This window comes from Meles meles, chromosome 4, assembly GCF_922984935.1.
Source record: "Meles meles chromosome 4, mMelMel3.1 paternal haplotype, whole genome shotgun sequence".
Taxonomy (NCBI): Eukaryota; Metazoa; Chordata; class Mammalia; order Carnivora; family Mustelidae; genus Meles; species Meles meles.
In genome coordinates, this window is record NC_060069.1 from 30,602,047 (window position 1) to 30,618,600 (window position 16,554).

The 16,554-nt window shown below is 48.4% G+C and overlaps 1 protein-coding gene across 3 annotated transcripts; it reads right to left on the minus strand.

The window, feature by feature from the left end:
* Positions 1–1,074: 1,074 nt before the first annotated feature.
* SLC25A38 (solute carrier family 25 member 38) lies at positions 1,075–11,719 on the minus strand. Of its 3 annotated transcripts, none has more exons than XM_046003519.1 (7): positions 11,581–11,719; positions 7,136–7,257; positions 6,456–6,540; positions 5,598–5,777; positions 5,192–5,360; positions 3,487–3,653; positions 1,075–1,887 (listed from the first exon to the last, which is right to left on the minus strand). In XM_046003519.1, exons 1-7 carry the CDS (start codon positions 11,632–11,634, stop codon positions 1,765–1,767), a joined length of 900 nt encoding a protein of 299 aa, XP_045859475.1. In that variant the 5' UTR covers positions 11,635–11,719; the 3' UTR covers positions 1,075–1,764. The 3 variants fall into 3 exon arrangements, with proteins under 3 accessions (XP_045859475.1, XP_045859474.1, XP_045859476.1); XM_046003518.1 differs by having other exon boundaries at positions 11,566–11,706; XM_046003520.1 differs by lacking the exon at positions 3,487–3,653 and having other exon boundaries at positions 1,799–1,887; positions 11,566–11,706.
* Between the last annotated feature and the right edge of the window lie 4,835 nt (positions 11,720–16,554).

Below are 16,554 nucleotides of genomic sequence, written 5' to 3' on the forward strand. Positions count from 1 at the left end.
CCAGGCGCCCCCACAGCCCATATTCTTAACCAGGAGCCCAAAATCCACCCCCCTGCTGTTTGGATGACGTAATGGCTCTTTCCTAAGTTTGAAAGTTGACAGAAACACCTGGGAACCCCTGAATATGGGTATAATAAACAAACAGTATCAAGTGTTGAGGCAGATGTGGGGAAACCTGAACCCTTCTGCACTGTGGGTGTGGGAATATAGAATGGTATGTAGTCTGGTCGTTTCTCAAATGGTTCAACAGTTACCACGTGATCTGGCAGTTCCACTCCTGGGCATCTATTTATGCAAGAAAAATGAAAACATGGGTCCAAACAAACACCAGCACATGAACGTTCAGAGTGGCATTATTCATAAGAGGCCCCGAGTGGAAACTATTCAAATAATCATCAACTGATGAATGGATAAATAAAATCTCATATGGGCACACAGTATTATTTGGCCATGAACAAAAAAAAATTGGTGTTGAACATGCCATGTGGAGAAACCTCAAAACATTATGCTAAGTGAAAGAAGCCAGATGCAAGAGGCTACAAATTGTATGACTACATGAAGTGTACAGTAAAGGCAGATTATAGACAGAAAGCAGATCGACGGTCGCCGAGAGTTGGGACTCAGAATGAGGATTAATTGTAAATCGGAGATATTCTTGGGGGATGAATGTGCCCTAAAACCGGTTCATAGTGATGGTTGCCTCACCCAGTAAGTTACTAAAAATCACTGAATGGCTTATTTGAAATGAGTGAATTGTACAATGTGTGAAATAAAGCTGTTTAAAAAAATGTTTAGGGGCACCTGTGTGGCTCAGTCATTAAGCATCAGCCTTCAGCTCAGGTCATGATCCCAGGGTCCTGGGATGAGCCCCCCATCTGGCTCCCTGCTTCTCCCTCTCCCACTCCCCCTGCTTGTGCTCTCTCTCTCTCTCAAATAAAATCTTTTAAAAAAATACATACATACATAACAAAATAAAATAAATGTTTAGAGTTTAGGACTTATGTGGGGTCGAGAGCCAGCCACCTTAGACAACTGGGTTATTTTATTACACAGGAAGGACACTATTTAGGTTTTCCAAACAGTTTCCAATGATAAAGTGCTTCACTTTATTTATGCGAACGTTAGCTGCAGAAAAATGCCAGAACAATTTAGAATTGAAACAGTGCAGAGGCCAGGGCCAAAATTCGTTATTTGGACACTTCCAGGCTAAGAAGCCACTCTCCCCACTTCTTCAGAGCCTCTGAGAAGGTGATTAGTGACCAGTTAAGTAATGACATCTTTTCTTCCGCATCCCACCAGCATTCCAGACATAGAGGAAAGCCTTCGTCTGCTGACAAGAACCCCTCTCTCCACAGACCCGGCTGCCCCCCTGCTGGAGCTCCTCACAGCCACATCTCCTCTGGTCGTGCAATGCCTTGCCCAAGAACAGATCCAAACAGGCAGCCTCACGTAGGTTGGGTGGCTGAGGCAGAGCCACCTGACAGAGCTCTTTCCAGAAAGGCCTTTTCAAGTAACCTGGCAGGAGGAGCAAGCCCTTCTCTGAACTCCCCAGTGTGCTGTAGGCATCAGTAACTCCTCTTCTGGGATAGTCTGAAGGCTTGAGTCAGGCCCATCTATTCTCTACTGAAACTGGGTAACAGAAGGGGACACATCTGCCTGGCTTTCCAGATCGGACTTCATCTTACTCCAGGACAGTGAGACGAAGCAGCCCCCGGTAAGAGCCAGGGAGGGCAACATAGCCCATCTTTACCCAGTCCCTCTCGGTCAGGACTTCAGGCCCATCTTGGCCATCATCTCCTCATACACGGTCCACGCCATCGCTGCCATCAGAGCTCTGCGGAGGGCCCGCGGGACGCCGCCTTGGAAGAAGCCACGGAACCCATAATCCTACAAGGAAAACGAACGTCAGCATTCCAGAAGCAGAGTAGCAACACGAGGAACACACCTACTGTGAGCCTGAGGGTCTCCGTTACCCCACTGGTGAGCCTCGGTTTTTGGATTTTCATCGATAATGCCAAAACTATGAATAATGGATCCGAGAAGACGATGAACTAAAAAAAAAAAAATTTTTTTTTTTGCTAAACTTTCTCTTTTTTAGGCTTGCTTTATGCAGGAGAATGTATTTCTCAGCTGCAAATCTTCCTGTAGGGCGGCTGTATACAACCGGATAGCTTGTGCAGCTCCCATACGCACCAAGCCCCAACTAGCAAGCGAGATCCAGGCCACGTCTGCATGCCAAGTCCTGAGGCCTGGCTTCAGGCTGGAGGAAAACATGTCTTTTTGGCAATTTGTCTGTCTGGAGGGAGCATCTCTGCATAGCTCACTGTATGCTCTTGACGTTCTTACATAAGTATTAAAGACGAAACACCTCCTCCTCATAATCTGGACTGATTCATTCCTATCATTATCATTCCTGCCATTTCATACATACTGAAGAATATTATTCTCAAAGTTTAGGGTTTTAGGTATAGAGAATAAGAGAGCAGGCAACCCAAGCAGGTTGAGGAATATGATCCGATTCACAAATATTTGTCTACATCTAGGGCGAGACAGATACAGGATGCCTATGCTCGCATTGTTTCCTCTGCTACACAAAAAAACTGAGACGTACAGAAAAATATAAAAACTTAGCTTGAACAAGAATATCTGGTGCGTGATAACAGTACATGCTTCCAAAAGACCAACTCTGTGGCTTTTAAATGGTGCTTCAGTAAATGTACTTTATGTCTACTGTATTTTTTATCTTCAACAATACCTTTTGTCCATTTGTGTTAGAGCAAATTTCTAGAGACCAAATGATGTGCTTGTCATTTCTTTCTTTCTTTGATTTTTTTTAAAGATTATATTTATTTATTTGACAGAGAGAGACACAGTGAGAGAGGGAACACAAGCATGGGGAGTGGAAGAGGGAGAAGCAGGCTTCTCACCAAACAAGGAGCCCCAAGTGGGGCTTGATCCCAGGACTCTGGGATCATGACCTGAACTCAAGGCAGACACCCAACGACTGGGCCACCCAGACGTCCTCATCATCTTTTTCTTACTTGAGGTCTCTCCTAGGTCCTTGATCATCAAGGGGGCGAGGCCTTCCCAGATTCCCTGACCAGGTGGGTGGGGGTGGAGTCCAGCAATCTGCCAACTTTAACTAGTATCACAGGTTGTCCTAAGGTAGTCAGTTTCCCCCACCCACCACCACCCCCCCCCCCCAAAAAAAAAAACCAACCCACAGCCAACCATAGGTTTTTAGCAGTGATTCTCAACCTTGGCAACACTCCGGAATCGCTGGGGAACTTAGCTAGAGATCTGGGCTTCACCCACCTTCAGAAATTCAGATGGAAGCAGCCCAGGTTGTGACCTGGGGGTGGGGACTTTTTAAAGCACCCCAGCTGATTTTTATATGTAAAGGACACCAGCTTCCATTCTAGAGAGAGAGAGAGAGAGAGCAAGACTTAACCACAGTAAGAAGCAATATTTACTCCGTAGCCTTACTTTAAAAATGAGTGTCACTGCCTGGCCAATCCACCGAAATTTCACTGGGGAGAGCTGCATGTGGGTTTTGATAACATCCGCAGGCTGAGTCACCAGGGAGGCCAGAATGCCAGCAAAGATCCCACAGCTGAAATTTACAGCTGGAATAAGGACTGCATCCAACTGGTCTGAAACAGGACAAAAGCAACATTCAGTTACAAATGACTCTCACATAAATATCAATACCAAGTTGCCCACGAATTCTTCCGCAAATTCAGAAGGGTCTAGATTCAAAATGGGGTTAAGAAGTAAACATTTAAAGGTATAACTAAATGTAGATGGGAGTCCTGGAATTCAAATTTGCCCTTTTTTACAACCATCACCATCATAATTGATTTGGGCAAGAATCACAGACTGAGGCTCAAACATTGGGGTGAAAGGAACAGGATGTTTTATGTAGATTTATGCAGATTCAAAGTATTCCCCCACCACCACCCCAGCACCCACAGATGCTTCCAAATTACAAAAGAAAAAATGAGGTTTCAGTGGAGACGCCATCTTGTCCGAGAGATAAAAAGTTAATATAGCCCATAGTGGGTCAAACCAATGGCACGAGCTTCGGAATATAGGCACTGTAGACTAAAGAACAGTATCTAGGTTAAATTTCCTAATCTTGAGGCGACGGTTATATGAGAATATATGAAAATATCTTGGAAACACACATGGAGGTATTTAAGGGTAAAGGGACATCATTCCTGCAACCTTAATCTTAAATTTTGCTTAATCTCAACCTTTGCAATCGTAAATAGATTGCAAAAAACAATTATACATAAAGAGAAGTAAAAAATGTACACCAAGCTCCCTTATTGCCCTAACTTTCCGAGCCACATAAGGCTGTTACCTGCAATGTCACGCCTCCTGGTGCCTACAGCAGAGCAGCGAACTCCTAAAGCACCCCAACTCGACTGATTACCATTGTCATGATGGGGCATGCCGGTTTTCCCACTTTACACGACCTGGGTTGCATTTCCTTGCTCAAGTTCTCTGGAGACACCGTATGGAATGCAGGTTCATTCCACAGGATGTGCTTCTATCAGAACCTGGCCGTGCTTGGGTGGATGCTCACAGCATACCGAGTGTGCCCGTTGTGACCATGACCAACAAGAGCTTCCTAGCAGCGTGAGCCTGCCAGAATGCCTGAGGTCGGGCACCTCGCTCTCCACTGGAACAGAGGGCTCAAAACCACTTTACCTGGGAACATGGCAAGGGGAGGCGCTAACCCCACTAACCTCACCAAACTTTTCTGGTAAGAATCAGATCACGTGCTTCTTGAGAAATATAGACTCCCAGGTCTTACCCCAAAGTTCCTGATGTAGGAGGCCCTCTCATAGGGCCCAGCAATCTAAAGATCAGGCAAATCTGCCAGGTATCACTGCAGGATTTCTGTAAAACTTGCTTTATTCCTCCCCCACCCCACTCAAGACTGCCAGCACTACCAGTACTCTGCCATAATAGACCATAAATTCAAACAGACAGGGACCAAGTCTTTCATGACCACCACTGGATCCTAGCACCTGGCCCCATGCTTGACATGAAGCAGACATGGCTCCGTTCCTAAAACTCTGCTAAGAACAATAAACAGTCTCCTATCGCAGAGAAAGCTGCGAGGATATGAGGTCTCGGAGATATCTCTCCTCTTCACCACCACACCTTCCTTCCTCCATACCATGGGTCATGATGTTTTTGGTCTGGTTGTAGAACATCAGGTAGATTCCAGAAAAGGGTGCGTCACGAAGGAGTGTTGCCGTCAGGCCGCTGAAGAGTCCCCGGTGCCCCTCAGTGCGATAGATGCTCCTCAGGGCTGCACAGATGCTCTCATAGCCGTACTTCCCACTCTGCAAGGAAGCACAGGACCAGTGGCTGGCGTGGTGGCCCTGGGTTTGAGCAACGAACCCACCTGACTTCGGGGTATGTGGCAACACAACGGGCCCTGGTCCCCACGTGGCTTTTATTCTCTGACCACAGCGGCCTCGATTTTAGATTCCAAATCTGGAGCTGACATCGGTGACCACTTGACGAAAGCCCAATGCCTCTGTTTATCCACCCCGAAGGCTGAAAGCAGTCAGACTCACCTCGTAACGTGTCTTTACCACAGTGATGGGTGACATGCAGAGTCCTGCAACCGAGCGAGAGCCCACTCCCAGGATGACCGACTCCAGGGCCGTGGGGGGATGGCCTCGCAGGAAGTACTGCTTCAAGGAGTAGAGCGTGCCAAAGTAGATACCAATGCCAGGGACACACCTCACAATGGACTGTGCAACAGGGCAGAGGGAGGAAAGCAAGCCCAGATGGACACTGTGAGATACTGTCTTAGCTGGGTTTCCCAAAAGACAGCGATTTGCATGCAAGTAGTTGATTGAAGGTATACAGGGAACAGCAATAAGAGAATGGGGAAGTGAGGAGAGAAGGCAGCCAACGAAGGGCAAGCTGCCTGATGCATTACTGCCCTGGTAAACGTAATCTCTTTGGGGGGAATCTGGGAATCGGTGTAGGCACCTCAGAGTTCGCCCTCCAGTTGAGGAGGGTGAGTGAGGTTTTTAAACATCAACTATCATCTTTCACTGGGCTGGGGTGGGCATTTGTGCCCTGGCACTCCCAGCAAATTTACCTGCAGGTAATGAAACGCAGGGGTGGCCTGCTTGTACCAAAGGGCAAGGACAAGGGTATGCTAGCAGCTGAGGGCACTCGGCACTCACTGCATCTACTCTAGACCTGCTGCTGCTCCAACAAGCTGCATCTAGGGCATAAAGATATTTCCCCAAACCCTCCGATAGGAGTGAGTGGCATCATGTGACAGGGAGAAGACCACACAAGTCCTCCCACTGCTTCTGGCGCTCACCTATCCTTCCAAGAGGGGATATGGAAGGTGCATGACAAAGAGATAGCTATGACAGCAGAGGGTGCAAGAGAAGACCCCAAAGGCAGCTTACAGGGGACATCCCTTTCCAAAGGCCCAGAATACTCTCCGTGCGAACCACCTTCAAGAGCAGAGCCAGCATCCCAACACGACCAGATCTAAAGGCAGACAAAATGGAGACAGGGAAGAAAAAAAAAAATCACTTAGACCTCATCCTCATAAAAGAACTTCCCATCCAAAGACTTCTTGGTATGACTTCTTCCATAAGAGCACTCAAGAATCTCTACAACACATCTTGGAATAACTCTGAGTTCCCATATGTTCATGATTTGTCACATACGTGTTTATCAGTTGATTCACACTGCAAGCAACAGGATGACCTCTCATGTACATGCATTTGGTATACTTCCCACAGTGCTGAGCCCAGTGTCAGGCACAGAAGAGACACTTAATGCATACATTATTTCCAGAAAACCACCCACGCTACTCGTACAGACAGCACAGTTACAACATTCCAGGCTAGCACAATAAAATGCAAATGTCACCAAGGCAGATCCCAGGATGGTGCCCCCAGGGAAGGACCCCATTTCATTAACAGGAAATGTCAAATCAAAGTTGGCATGGCCCATGTTTCTCCTGAAGCATCCAACACAATGGCAGTTGACTTAACAGTTGAGATGTTTCTGTGTCGGAGAGGAGTTGCTGGAACCATTCCTCAGAGAAATGATGAGGGGGGCACGCAGCAGGCCTTACCCATGGTCTGAGGGCTGGAGAGTCTGCAGGCGCGTTTTGAGGAGATCCAGGGGTTGGAAAAGGAGGGTGGAGCAGGTCCCACTGATGGAGCCACACAGGAAAGCCTTGATCACCGGATGTAACTTCAGGGCAAGAGAACACTGAGTCAGCAACTCTGCCGCCGCCAAGTTTTCTCAGCTTTCTCCACACCGGGACCATTTTTTTCCTCTATGTGGGTGGCTTAGAAAACCACCTAGTGGTGCCCTGTATTATCTTCCCACTTCAGAGAAGGTTAAAGTGAACCGGGGAATTAAGAGCGCTGGAATGCCGTGGAGAACATAATACCCAGCTAGAGGGGATCTCTCTGGCCTCAGTACTAAGAATGAGCAATAACCTGTGAATTAGGCCGCCAACCACAACTCCCTCTCTGTCCTGAGGGTAAAAGTTTTTGGCCATCTCTTATCTTCACAGAAGCAAAATCAACTGAACCTAGTGTGTGAACTGTTGGCTGCCAAGCTCTCTGGGTTATAAGACCTGTAGATATTTACAGGAGGGAGACATAGGAAGTGAAACCACAAGCTCAATTTCAATGTAAAACATGGACCACTTCCTGTAAAACCTACAAACTTCCTTAATTTAAAATCTTTCCCTTTCTCTCCTACCCACACATCTCACTGGGACCTAAGCAGATTGCAGATGTGTGGTAGACCAGCAGTCACCCCTTACCCCTGGGTCTGCTGGCTCTCCCTTAAACCAGGACAGTAGCCTGGACAGGAAGGACACCCCAGCTAATCTAGAGGCACCACCCAGAAGGGCAAAGCCTAAATGTACTTCCTTGAACCCACTAGGCTAGAGGCCTCACGGCTAGCCTCAGAAACACTCGATCATGAATGGTTGTGAAAAGGCACATTTAAAAATCCAACCAGAAAATGAAAGCACTCTTCTCCAAACAAGAGACTTGGCAAACGCCATCCAAAAAGATCTTCTCTCCTCCTTAAATGGCACTCGCACTATTATTCTTGAATGCACGGACAACTGTTGTCCTAAGACACTGAAAATGAAGTTGCCAGTTATACCCATAATACAGCCACCAACTCAGAGCTAAAATGTTTGTAACTTGTGGGTTTTTTTGTTTCACAGGGAAGAGAGATCACTTCACATTTGTACCAAATGAGCAAGTTTCAAATTAGAACTGGAACCACTTGAAAGACTAAAAAAATTCACATAATAAAAACTGGAGGTCATAACTCTGTTCAAATGGCTTATAAAGTATCTAGGGGTGACGAAAGTGATAACACAACACATACAACCAAGCAAAATGTATCTACCTTACCAGTCTGTCAGCATGCCATTCCCAGTCCCCCAAGGGGGGAGAGGGGTTGGGGATATGCTAAGCCATACTCCTGGAGTCTATGCTTCTTGGTCTCATCCTTCCACTGGCATCTTCTGGGAGCAAGCTTCAAAGCCCCTGTCTTTCTAGTCTGATGCCATATCACCTCCACTCCCTCTGGGCTAGTCACCCCTCAGCCCCCACCACTTGCCATCCAGCTAAAGCTGCCCTTTCTGCTTACCAAGGACCTGCCCATCCCAGGAGCCCTTTCCTGCTCTAGGCCTTCTCTTACTTGGCTGGTCCCCTGCATTTCAAACAGCTGGCCACCTCTTGGTTTTGGGCTCCTTTTGAGGCTGCTCCTTTCCCTTAGCCTCAGATGTTTTTCTTCTTATCTCCCCCAGCCACAGCCCCTCAGGGCCACCTCACCCACACTTCAGGGCACCACAAGGCACCACACCCACAGCCAGTTCAGCCCAGCACCCCCTTCCCTGAGACCCCCAGTCAGCTCCCACTCACACTCCAAAATGGAAACCCGGTCAATAATTCACACTCCTGCTGCTACCCCACTCAACAAGATATTCCAGTAGCAAGTTTGGGATACATATAAGACTCCTCAGTGTACCTACTGCTTCATGATCCAGTCGTACCAATGACCCCTCGGTGTTGCCAGAGTCAGCCCACACCCATCTGTTCCAGGAGCCTCCTTGGCAGCCTCCAGCCTCGACCGTACTAATCCATCTTCCTGAGCTCCCGGAACAGCACTGGTAAGGCATCTATGTACACCACCTCAAGATCTTACAGTGCTCTTAAAATGTGTCCTACGTCCTAGGGTTTGAGGCCAATGGCCAGACTTACAAGATCCTTCCTGAATCATGTGGCCCCTTGTTACTTTTTCAGCCTATGTTCCCAGCCTCCTCCCTCTTACTCATGGTGCAACCATCAGGGATTCTCTGCCTTCCTCTGGGCTCTGAAAACCCCATCCTGGCTCCTCCCATGTCTGATTCATCCCTGGAAGCTTCTGCTTAGATCTCCTCTGCTGTGGCAAAGCCCCTAATCCCCCCATTGGCATTCAGTCCTCCTCCTCAGTACTTCCACTGCATCTGAGCCCCTCTCCTTTAGGGTCCAGGACAGAAGAGGCCACTACATGTCGTGTTCACAGTGGTACTTCCAGCACTGACCACGGAGCCTGGTGCACAGTAGGTGCCCAAGTCAACAATGAATGAATCATGTCATCAGCAGGAAACCTGCATACGGCTCTCCCTTGTACACAATTCCATAGGCTGAAGCTTAGTGGCACCTGCATGGCCCATCCTAGGACAGGGTAATCTCCCCAGGCTCCCTTCAGCCCTTTGCTCCTGCCCCGGTAAGGCTGTGGACATGACCTGTAGTTACAGCTTCTGTGCAGTCCTCTGTGCTGCTTCCCTGACACTCTCACAGATATTGCCGGGAATTCGTTTTAAGGCTGCGGGCCTTCACACACATGCTCTAACACATTCACCCTCCCTCACTGCAGGAACTATTTTATGTCTTTATTTTCACAGTGCAATGCTTGGACATATTATTAGTTTAATAAATATTTGTTGGATATTTTTTCAACAAAAGTTGAAAGCTTTTGTAATTTTGTAATTTTCTTGGCCGATGAGCAGCGTAGATGCTAAATATATACCAGCTGGACAGACTAACCTCTATTACTTAAAAAAGAAAGAAAGAAAGAAAGAAGAAAACCCGACACACAGCAGGTAATATCGTATAAAAAAAAACCACAGAATTTACACTTTTCATTTTGGAGTTTTAAGATGTCACATGGAACATCCTTTGAAGGCATGTTTGATTTTTTTCTAAATAGCTCGAAGTTATTATTCAAGGTTAAAACGATGAGTAACAATTTGTTTTGAGGGAAGAGGGCAAAAACAATCGAATAATACACAGGATACAAAGGCAGCAAATAGTACTGAAATAGTTAGCAATTTCCACAAGCAATTCTTTTTTCTTTCTTTTTTTTTTTTCTTTTAAGATTTAACAGAGGGAGACACAGCAAGAGAGGGAACACAAGCAGGGGGAGCGGGAGGAGCAGGCTTCCCTCTGAGCAGAGAGCCCGACGCGGGCCTGGATCCCATGACCCTGGGATCTATGACCTAAGCCGAAGGCAGACGCTTAACGACTAAGCCACCCAGGGGCCACTCCATAAGCAATTCTTAATTTCCTTTAGATAACTAAATCCAATCAAGTCTCCAGGCCAGAGTTGGAGGACCCAGAAAGAGAAATAGGTAAGTACGCTTTCAAAGATGGAAAGTGGACCCGCAGCTGCTGCCTTTTTGAAGGATTAAAAAAACCACTTGATCCATCGCGCCGCCCATGCTGGCGGAGGGGACCTCGGAGAGAACGTGAGTGGCGGCGCCGCGCGGCGCAAGGTAACGTCCTGCGTTTGCTGCCTCCACCCACAGGCAGCCGCTCAGCCAGACCGCCCTCAAGGACCCGCCTGCCCAGCCCCGCCTCCGCCTCCACCAATGGAGACCCGGCGGCACGACCGTCGCAGCCAATCTGGACTCAGGAGCGTGGCCTCGCGGCCCTACTGCCCCTCCCCCATTTCTCGCCGGCTAGAAGGTGGAGACCGAGAAGCAATCCTCTCGTCCCGCCCGGGGGGGCCCAGTGCCGTCCTGACTCACCTCCCTCGGGCACCCACCTCTTCTCCCGTCTGGGGCTACTACCGGACCTTGCGGTGGTCCAGATACCTGCCCCAGCGTCCCTCCACCTCTGTCGCTCTAGGCATCCAACTTAAAGCAACGTCCGGTGGCGCTCGCACGCGGCTCGGGGTCGCACCGGCACACTCCCCGACACTCCCAAGGCCCGGGCAATTCCGCCACCCTACCCGACGCCAAAGCAGCAGACAGACCGTCGCCTGCCTGTCCAAGGGGGATGCAACTCCTCTCCTCCCTCGCCCCTCTCTTTTCAATCCCCTTGACCAACCCATCCCTCTCCCGCCACGTCTCCCCAACCTGTTCGGCGCACACCCAGGGAGCGGAAAAGGCGCCCAGAGAGCCGCTGAGCCTTGGCTACCTCCCGAATTTCCCTCCACGAGCCGGCGGTTTCGGAACCCCTGTGTCCCTTCCCCGCAGTTTACCATAAGCGTCTCCACCTTGTCTCCAACATCCTGAGGCTGCAGCAGCGCCGGCCGTGACTTCTGAAACATTGGAGAGGAGGCCGGGCTCTGGGTGCGTTAGTGGGAGCTCGGGCCCAGCGCTGGCGATCTCGCGGGAGAAGGCGACGCGGCAGCAGTGGCCCGGCGACGCGCTCGCGGGCGGGGGCTCTGCAGTCCGCGCCGTCGGACGCCGGGTCTGCGCGCCTACCGCCCCTGCGTGGCTCCGCGTGGCCCACCCGGACCTGCTCACAGCTCTTCACTCGCCCTGCAGACCCCGCCGCTCTGCTCTCCCGCCCATTCTGCCCGGCTGCACGCTTTTGGACCCCACATGTGTATGCGGAGGTGGAGAAAGCCGGAGGAACTGAGCGCAACCTTGGGATTTCGCTTCCGGGGCTGCGCGCTCCTCTCGAGCTGGTGAGGATGTTCTCTTTAATGCCACCTGGTGAACATGTCCAGAATTGCAGGGCCCGCTGCTCCCCCGCTCCTGGAGCCTGGAGGCCTGCCTCAGGCTGCAAGGTCTGGGGCAAGGTGTGAACGTGTCTGCAATCCAGACGTGCTCTGCGGGGTACATAGCCCGTAGCCATCCGTGCCTGTTGAACTTCAAATGTGGCTCATATGCCTGACGTCCAGAAATTTAAATTGTATTTAATTTTAGTTAATTTGTATGAAAAATGGAAGCAGTGAATATTTTTCTGTTCAACAAACTTTAACAGACCCATATTTCCCTTTGAGCGCTTAAAATTTAGCGAAGGAATTGACATGTGCTCATAAGTCATCCATACACCGCATTTCTTTTTTGTTCCTTCTCCTCCCCCCCCCTTTTTTTTTTTTTTTTTTGTAGAGAGCCCGCGTGTACAAGTGCGGGGAGGAGGGATGGCAGTGGTGCCTAGGAAGAGGGAGAGAGGGAATCTTCAGCGGTTGTTCGGGGCTCTATCTCAGCACAGGAGATTATGACCTCAGTGGACATCGAGAATCCCAGGCTTCGTTGGGTAACTGAGCCACCCAGGCGCCCCCATACACTGCCTTTCTAAGACTTGGAGCAATATAGTAAAATAACTTATTAATAATTGTTATTACATGTTGAAATGATGTTTTGGATATTTTGGGTGAAATATATTATTAAAATTAATTTCACCTATTTTTTAAAGATTTTATTTATTTGAGAAAGTGAGAGAACAGAGGGAGAGAGAGAGGGAGAAGCAATCCCCTGAGAGTCAGTCCTAGGACTGGATCCCAGGACCCTGAGATCATGACCTGAGCTGAAATCAGACACTTAACCAACTTAGCCATCCAAGCGCCCCTTTTTTCTTCAACTTCAGTATGGCTACTGGATTATTAAAAATTACACGTGGCTCACTACGTATCTATTAGATCACATTGTCTAGCTGTTTAAGATTATGGTTTATCTCTCATCAGGGCTCGCTCTGGGAATAACATTTATGGTCTCCCAGCTTCCCATTACTCCTCTCTGGCGGAGCTGTGGAAAGGTATCGCTGCTGGGATCCTGACAAACCTGTTGAAAAACGCAGGGACACACCTTCAATGTCCCTGGTTATCTGCAGAAGAAAGTGCAAACTTCTCATGGTGACAGGCTTCACTACTTTCCTGTATCCGGTCTCCACCAGGGAAATCTAGGTCAGGGATAATTTAGGAAGTAAGATGCTGTTTTTTAAGACTTTGTTCCCATGCTATTGAGGCACAACGAACAGGCAAGAAAGTGGTTTTTTGTCACCAGAAGGGATCAAGCAAATCACAAACATTAAGAAATACACATACAAATCTGTCTGGTGGTGGTTTAATACTTCGCTACCCCTTGTTCTAAGCTTGAGGCTCATTTTCTTTGTGCAGTTGTAGATGACTAAGCTAAAATTTATTTTTATTTTTTTAAAGATTTTATTTATTTATTGACATAGAGATCACAAGCGGGGTGGGGTGGGGGGCTGGGGAGTGGGGGGGTGGGGGGCTGGGAGTAGCCTCCCCACTGAGCAGAGAGCCCAACGCAGGGCTTCATCCCAGGTTTGATGGGGGGGGTTGATCCCAGGGCCCCCAAGATCACTGACCAAGCTGAAGGCAGAGGCTTAACCCACTGAGCCATCCAGGCACCCCTAAAACTTCTTTTTAAAGGGACAGCTACGTCCCCCCCCCCCCGTCCCCCCCGTCCCCCCCCCCCATAGGGCAAGGATTCCTACTTTTGAGAAACAGTGGATTGGTGTATTTCAGAGGCTGCTCTTAGCCACTCCCTGCTTAGGGCAGAGGTGGGACCCACAATGAAAGCCTGCTGCCTGGCCCCCCTGCCCCCAGCAGGTATATTGGCTTAGCTCTGGGCTCAGAAGAAATGGGCTGTCTTCCAAGGATGGTAGGTGCCTGCCAGGTTTTCCCCCACTATATTTGTTCCTGCCATACTCCCAGCCCTGAAACCCAGAGTTCCTCGTCCTCACCCATCCTTCCCCTGTGTTCTTGGAGATGTGGAAACATGAGATCATGTGAAAGAAGCATTACCCATTAGCAGATAAGGGAGGGTCTGGGAGCAATACTTACCTAATGGCAAAACTTGGAGCAGTGAGTTAAGAAATAAAAGAAAAATATATGGTGAAAACACTGCATGTGACGTTAGTTTGAAACAAGATCATTAACATCAGGTACGGCTTTCCTGACTCATCTGTAGTCAGTGGAAGGTGATTTTTGCTTCTATGACCTAACTACCCCCACTTACACATTTGATCCTCCAAACCCAACATGGCCCCTTTTTTATGAGTTGGGTGTTAAGGTTTCATGATGCTTTCCCATCCTGGTGACTGTAGTCACTTTCAATCCAGGAAGAAATACATGTCAATTTGGATGCATGACCCCCTTTTACAGCTTTATTCATAACAAGCTTTGACATCTGGAGGAGTTTCCACCATCCAAGAAGGAAAAAGCTGGAGTAAGCACAGAAACTGGAGATGAATGGGAGACAGAATCTGCTCCCAAGGCAGCTTTGGTTCCCTGCCCTCCAGGGCAGGAGATGAGCCTTACAGGGCTTCGAACCTGTGTCACTTTGTTCAGAAGAAGATGGCGGGAATCCTGAAGAGAACATCGATGAGTTGCCCCCCATACTTCCAGGAAACCAGCTCAGGGAGACTTTTCCTTTCTGTGTGCCTGGAGCCAGAGCTGCTTCTGGAATTATCCAGATTCCCTCTACTGTTGTCAAACCAATGAGTCCATTTTTGCCCTTTGGAAGCCAGGAGGGGTCAAGAGGGGAGACATGAGGCACACGGTATGGCCACAGTCCCCTCCCTCTATCTTCAGAAACCTCTTTACAGCTAGTGGCTGCCAGAGTGGTGAATGTTATGATGGGCTCCATCGTGTAACTAATATGAGTTCCTCTCCATTTGAACATCCCCTTGACCCCAAACACAGTCTGAAAGATCAGTCTTCAGAGTCTCCAAGAGCACACATTGCCCTCAGCAGTTGAGGAAGTCAACCTCTGTGCCTGGTCTCAACCAGCAGGAAAAAGATTCTAAAGGCTTTGCCAGAAGCTTCGGCAAAGATGACGGTCCTGTCGCTGTTTCAAAGGCTTTGCAAGAGAGGGATGCCTTTCTTCCTTCTGTGCCAGTGACTTTGCCTCCAGCCTCACCACCGAGCGGGGGATGACTGGACTGTGAGGGAGAGCTATTCGTGGGCTGGTCTCCGAGAAAGTGGTAGAAGACTCTGAGGTGTGTATGGGGGGTAGGGTTTGGGGGCATGCCCCTGCAGAGTGGGGGTCTTGGGATTCTATTCCAAGGGCCAAGATGTCAGGGTCAATGAGAGGAAGCAGCTGCGAAGCAAACCCAGGTCATGTGGCATTTTGTGTTTAATCATCACATAGAAGCCACATTATGACAAACCATTTCCCTATCTTCTATAACAACCAAGCTCTTCGAGTTTTCCTGCCATCTTCCCAGTGAGGAAAAATATACTACCTTTTGGCTAAAAGTTTACAAACGTAAGCACGTGTTTTCTCTCAGCTCCTGACCAGCTTGAAATGCCCACAGTGGTGAGCAGGACCCACCTGCAGAAGTTCTCTACTACCAAGTAGCTGTACCCGCACATGGTGAGCTGTATTCATCAGGGGCAGAACGGCCCTGTCAGTAAACTAGCATTCCTTGTGAGATGCTGAGTTTTATGAGTCACCTTGACTAGGTGATAATCCCCAGCTATTCATTTTTTTAAAGATTTTATTTATTTATTAGAGAGAGAGAGAGAGAAAGCACAGAATGTGTGAGAGAGAGGGAGAGAGCAGGAGGAGGGAAAGAGAGAGAGAGAAGCAGGCTCCCTGTTGAGAGGGGGATCATGACTTGATCCAAAGGCAGATGCTTAACCAGTGAAGCCACCCGGGTGCAGCAATTCCCAGTTATTCAATCAGCACTAATCTAGGAGTTGCTGGGAAGGTATTTTGTAGACATGATTAACATCTACAATCAGTACCCTGTAAGCAAAGGCGATTATCTTCAATAATCTGAGCGAGCTTAACCTAATCAGCTGGAAGGCCTTAAGAACAAAATTGAGGCTTCCTTGACGAAGAAGAAATTCTACCTCAAGACTGCAGCTTTAGTTCTTCTCAAAAGTTTCTTTTAAGATTTTTTTTGAATGTATTTATTCAAATTCAGAGAGAGATCACAAGCAGGCAGGCAGAGAGAGAGAGAGAGAGGAGGAAGCAGGCTCCCCTCTGAGCAGGGAGGCCGATGAGGGACTCAATGCGGGACTCAATCCCAGGACCCTGAGATCATGACCTGAGCCGAAGGCAGAGGTTTTAACCCACTGAGCCACCCAGGTGCCCCATACTTCTTCTCAAAAGTTTCCAACATGATGGCCTGCCCTGTGGATTTCGGGTTTACCAGTCGTCACAAGTGCATAAGCCAATTACCTGAAATAAATCTATCTAAGATCTATTACATATTAATAATTATATAATTAATATTACATAATATATTAATACTATATAATTAACAT

Excerpts from the sequence above, each read along its gene's own strand:
- SLC25A38 (XM_046003518.1), bottom strand. The coding sequence starts at position 11,634 with ATGTTTCAGAAGTCACGGCCGGCGCTGCTGCAGCCTCAGGATGTTGGA. Across the intron at positions 7,258-11,565 it reads ACAAGGTGGAGACGCTTATG|TTACATCCGGTGATCAAGGC; the intron begins GTAAACTGCGGG and ends CTTGCCCTGAAG. Across the intron at positions 3,654-5,191 it reads CAAAAACATCATGACCCATG|ACCAGTTGGATGCAGTCCTT; the intron begins GTATGGAGGAAG and ends GTCCTGTTTCAG.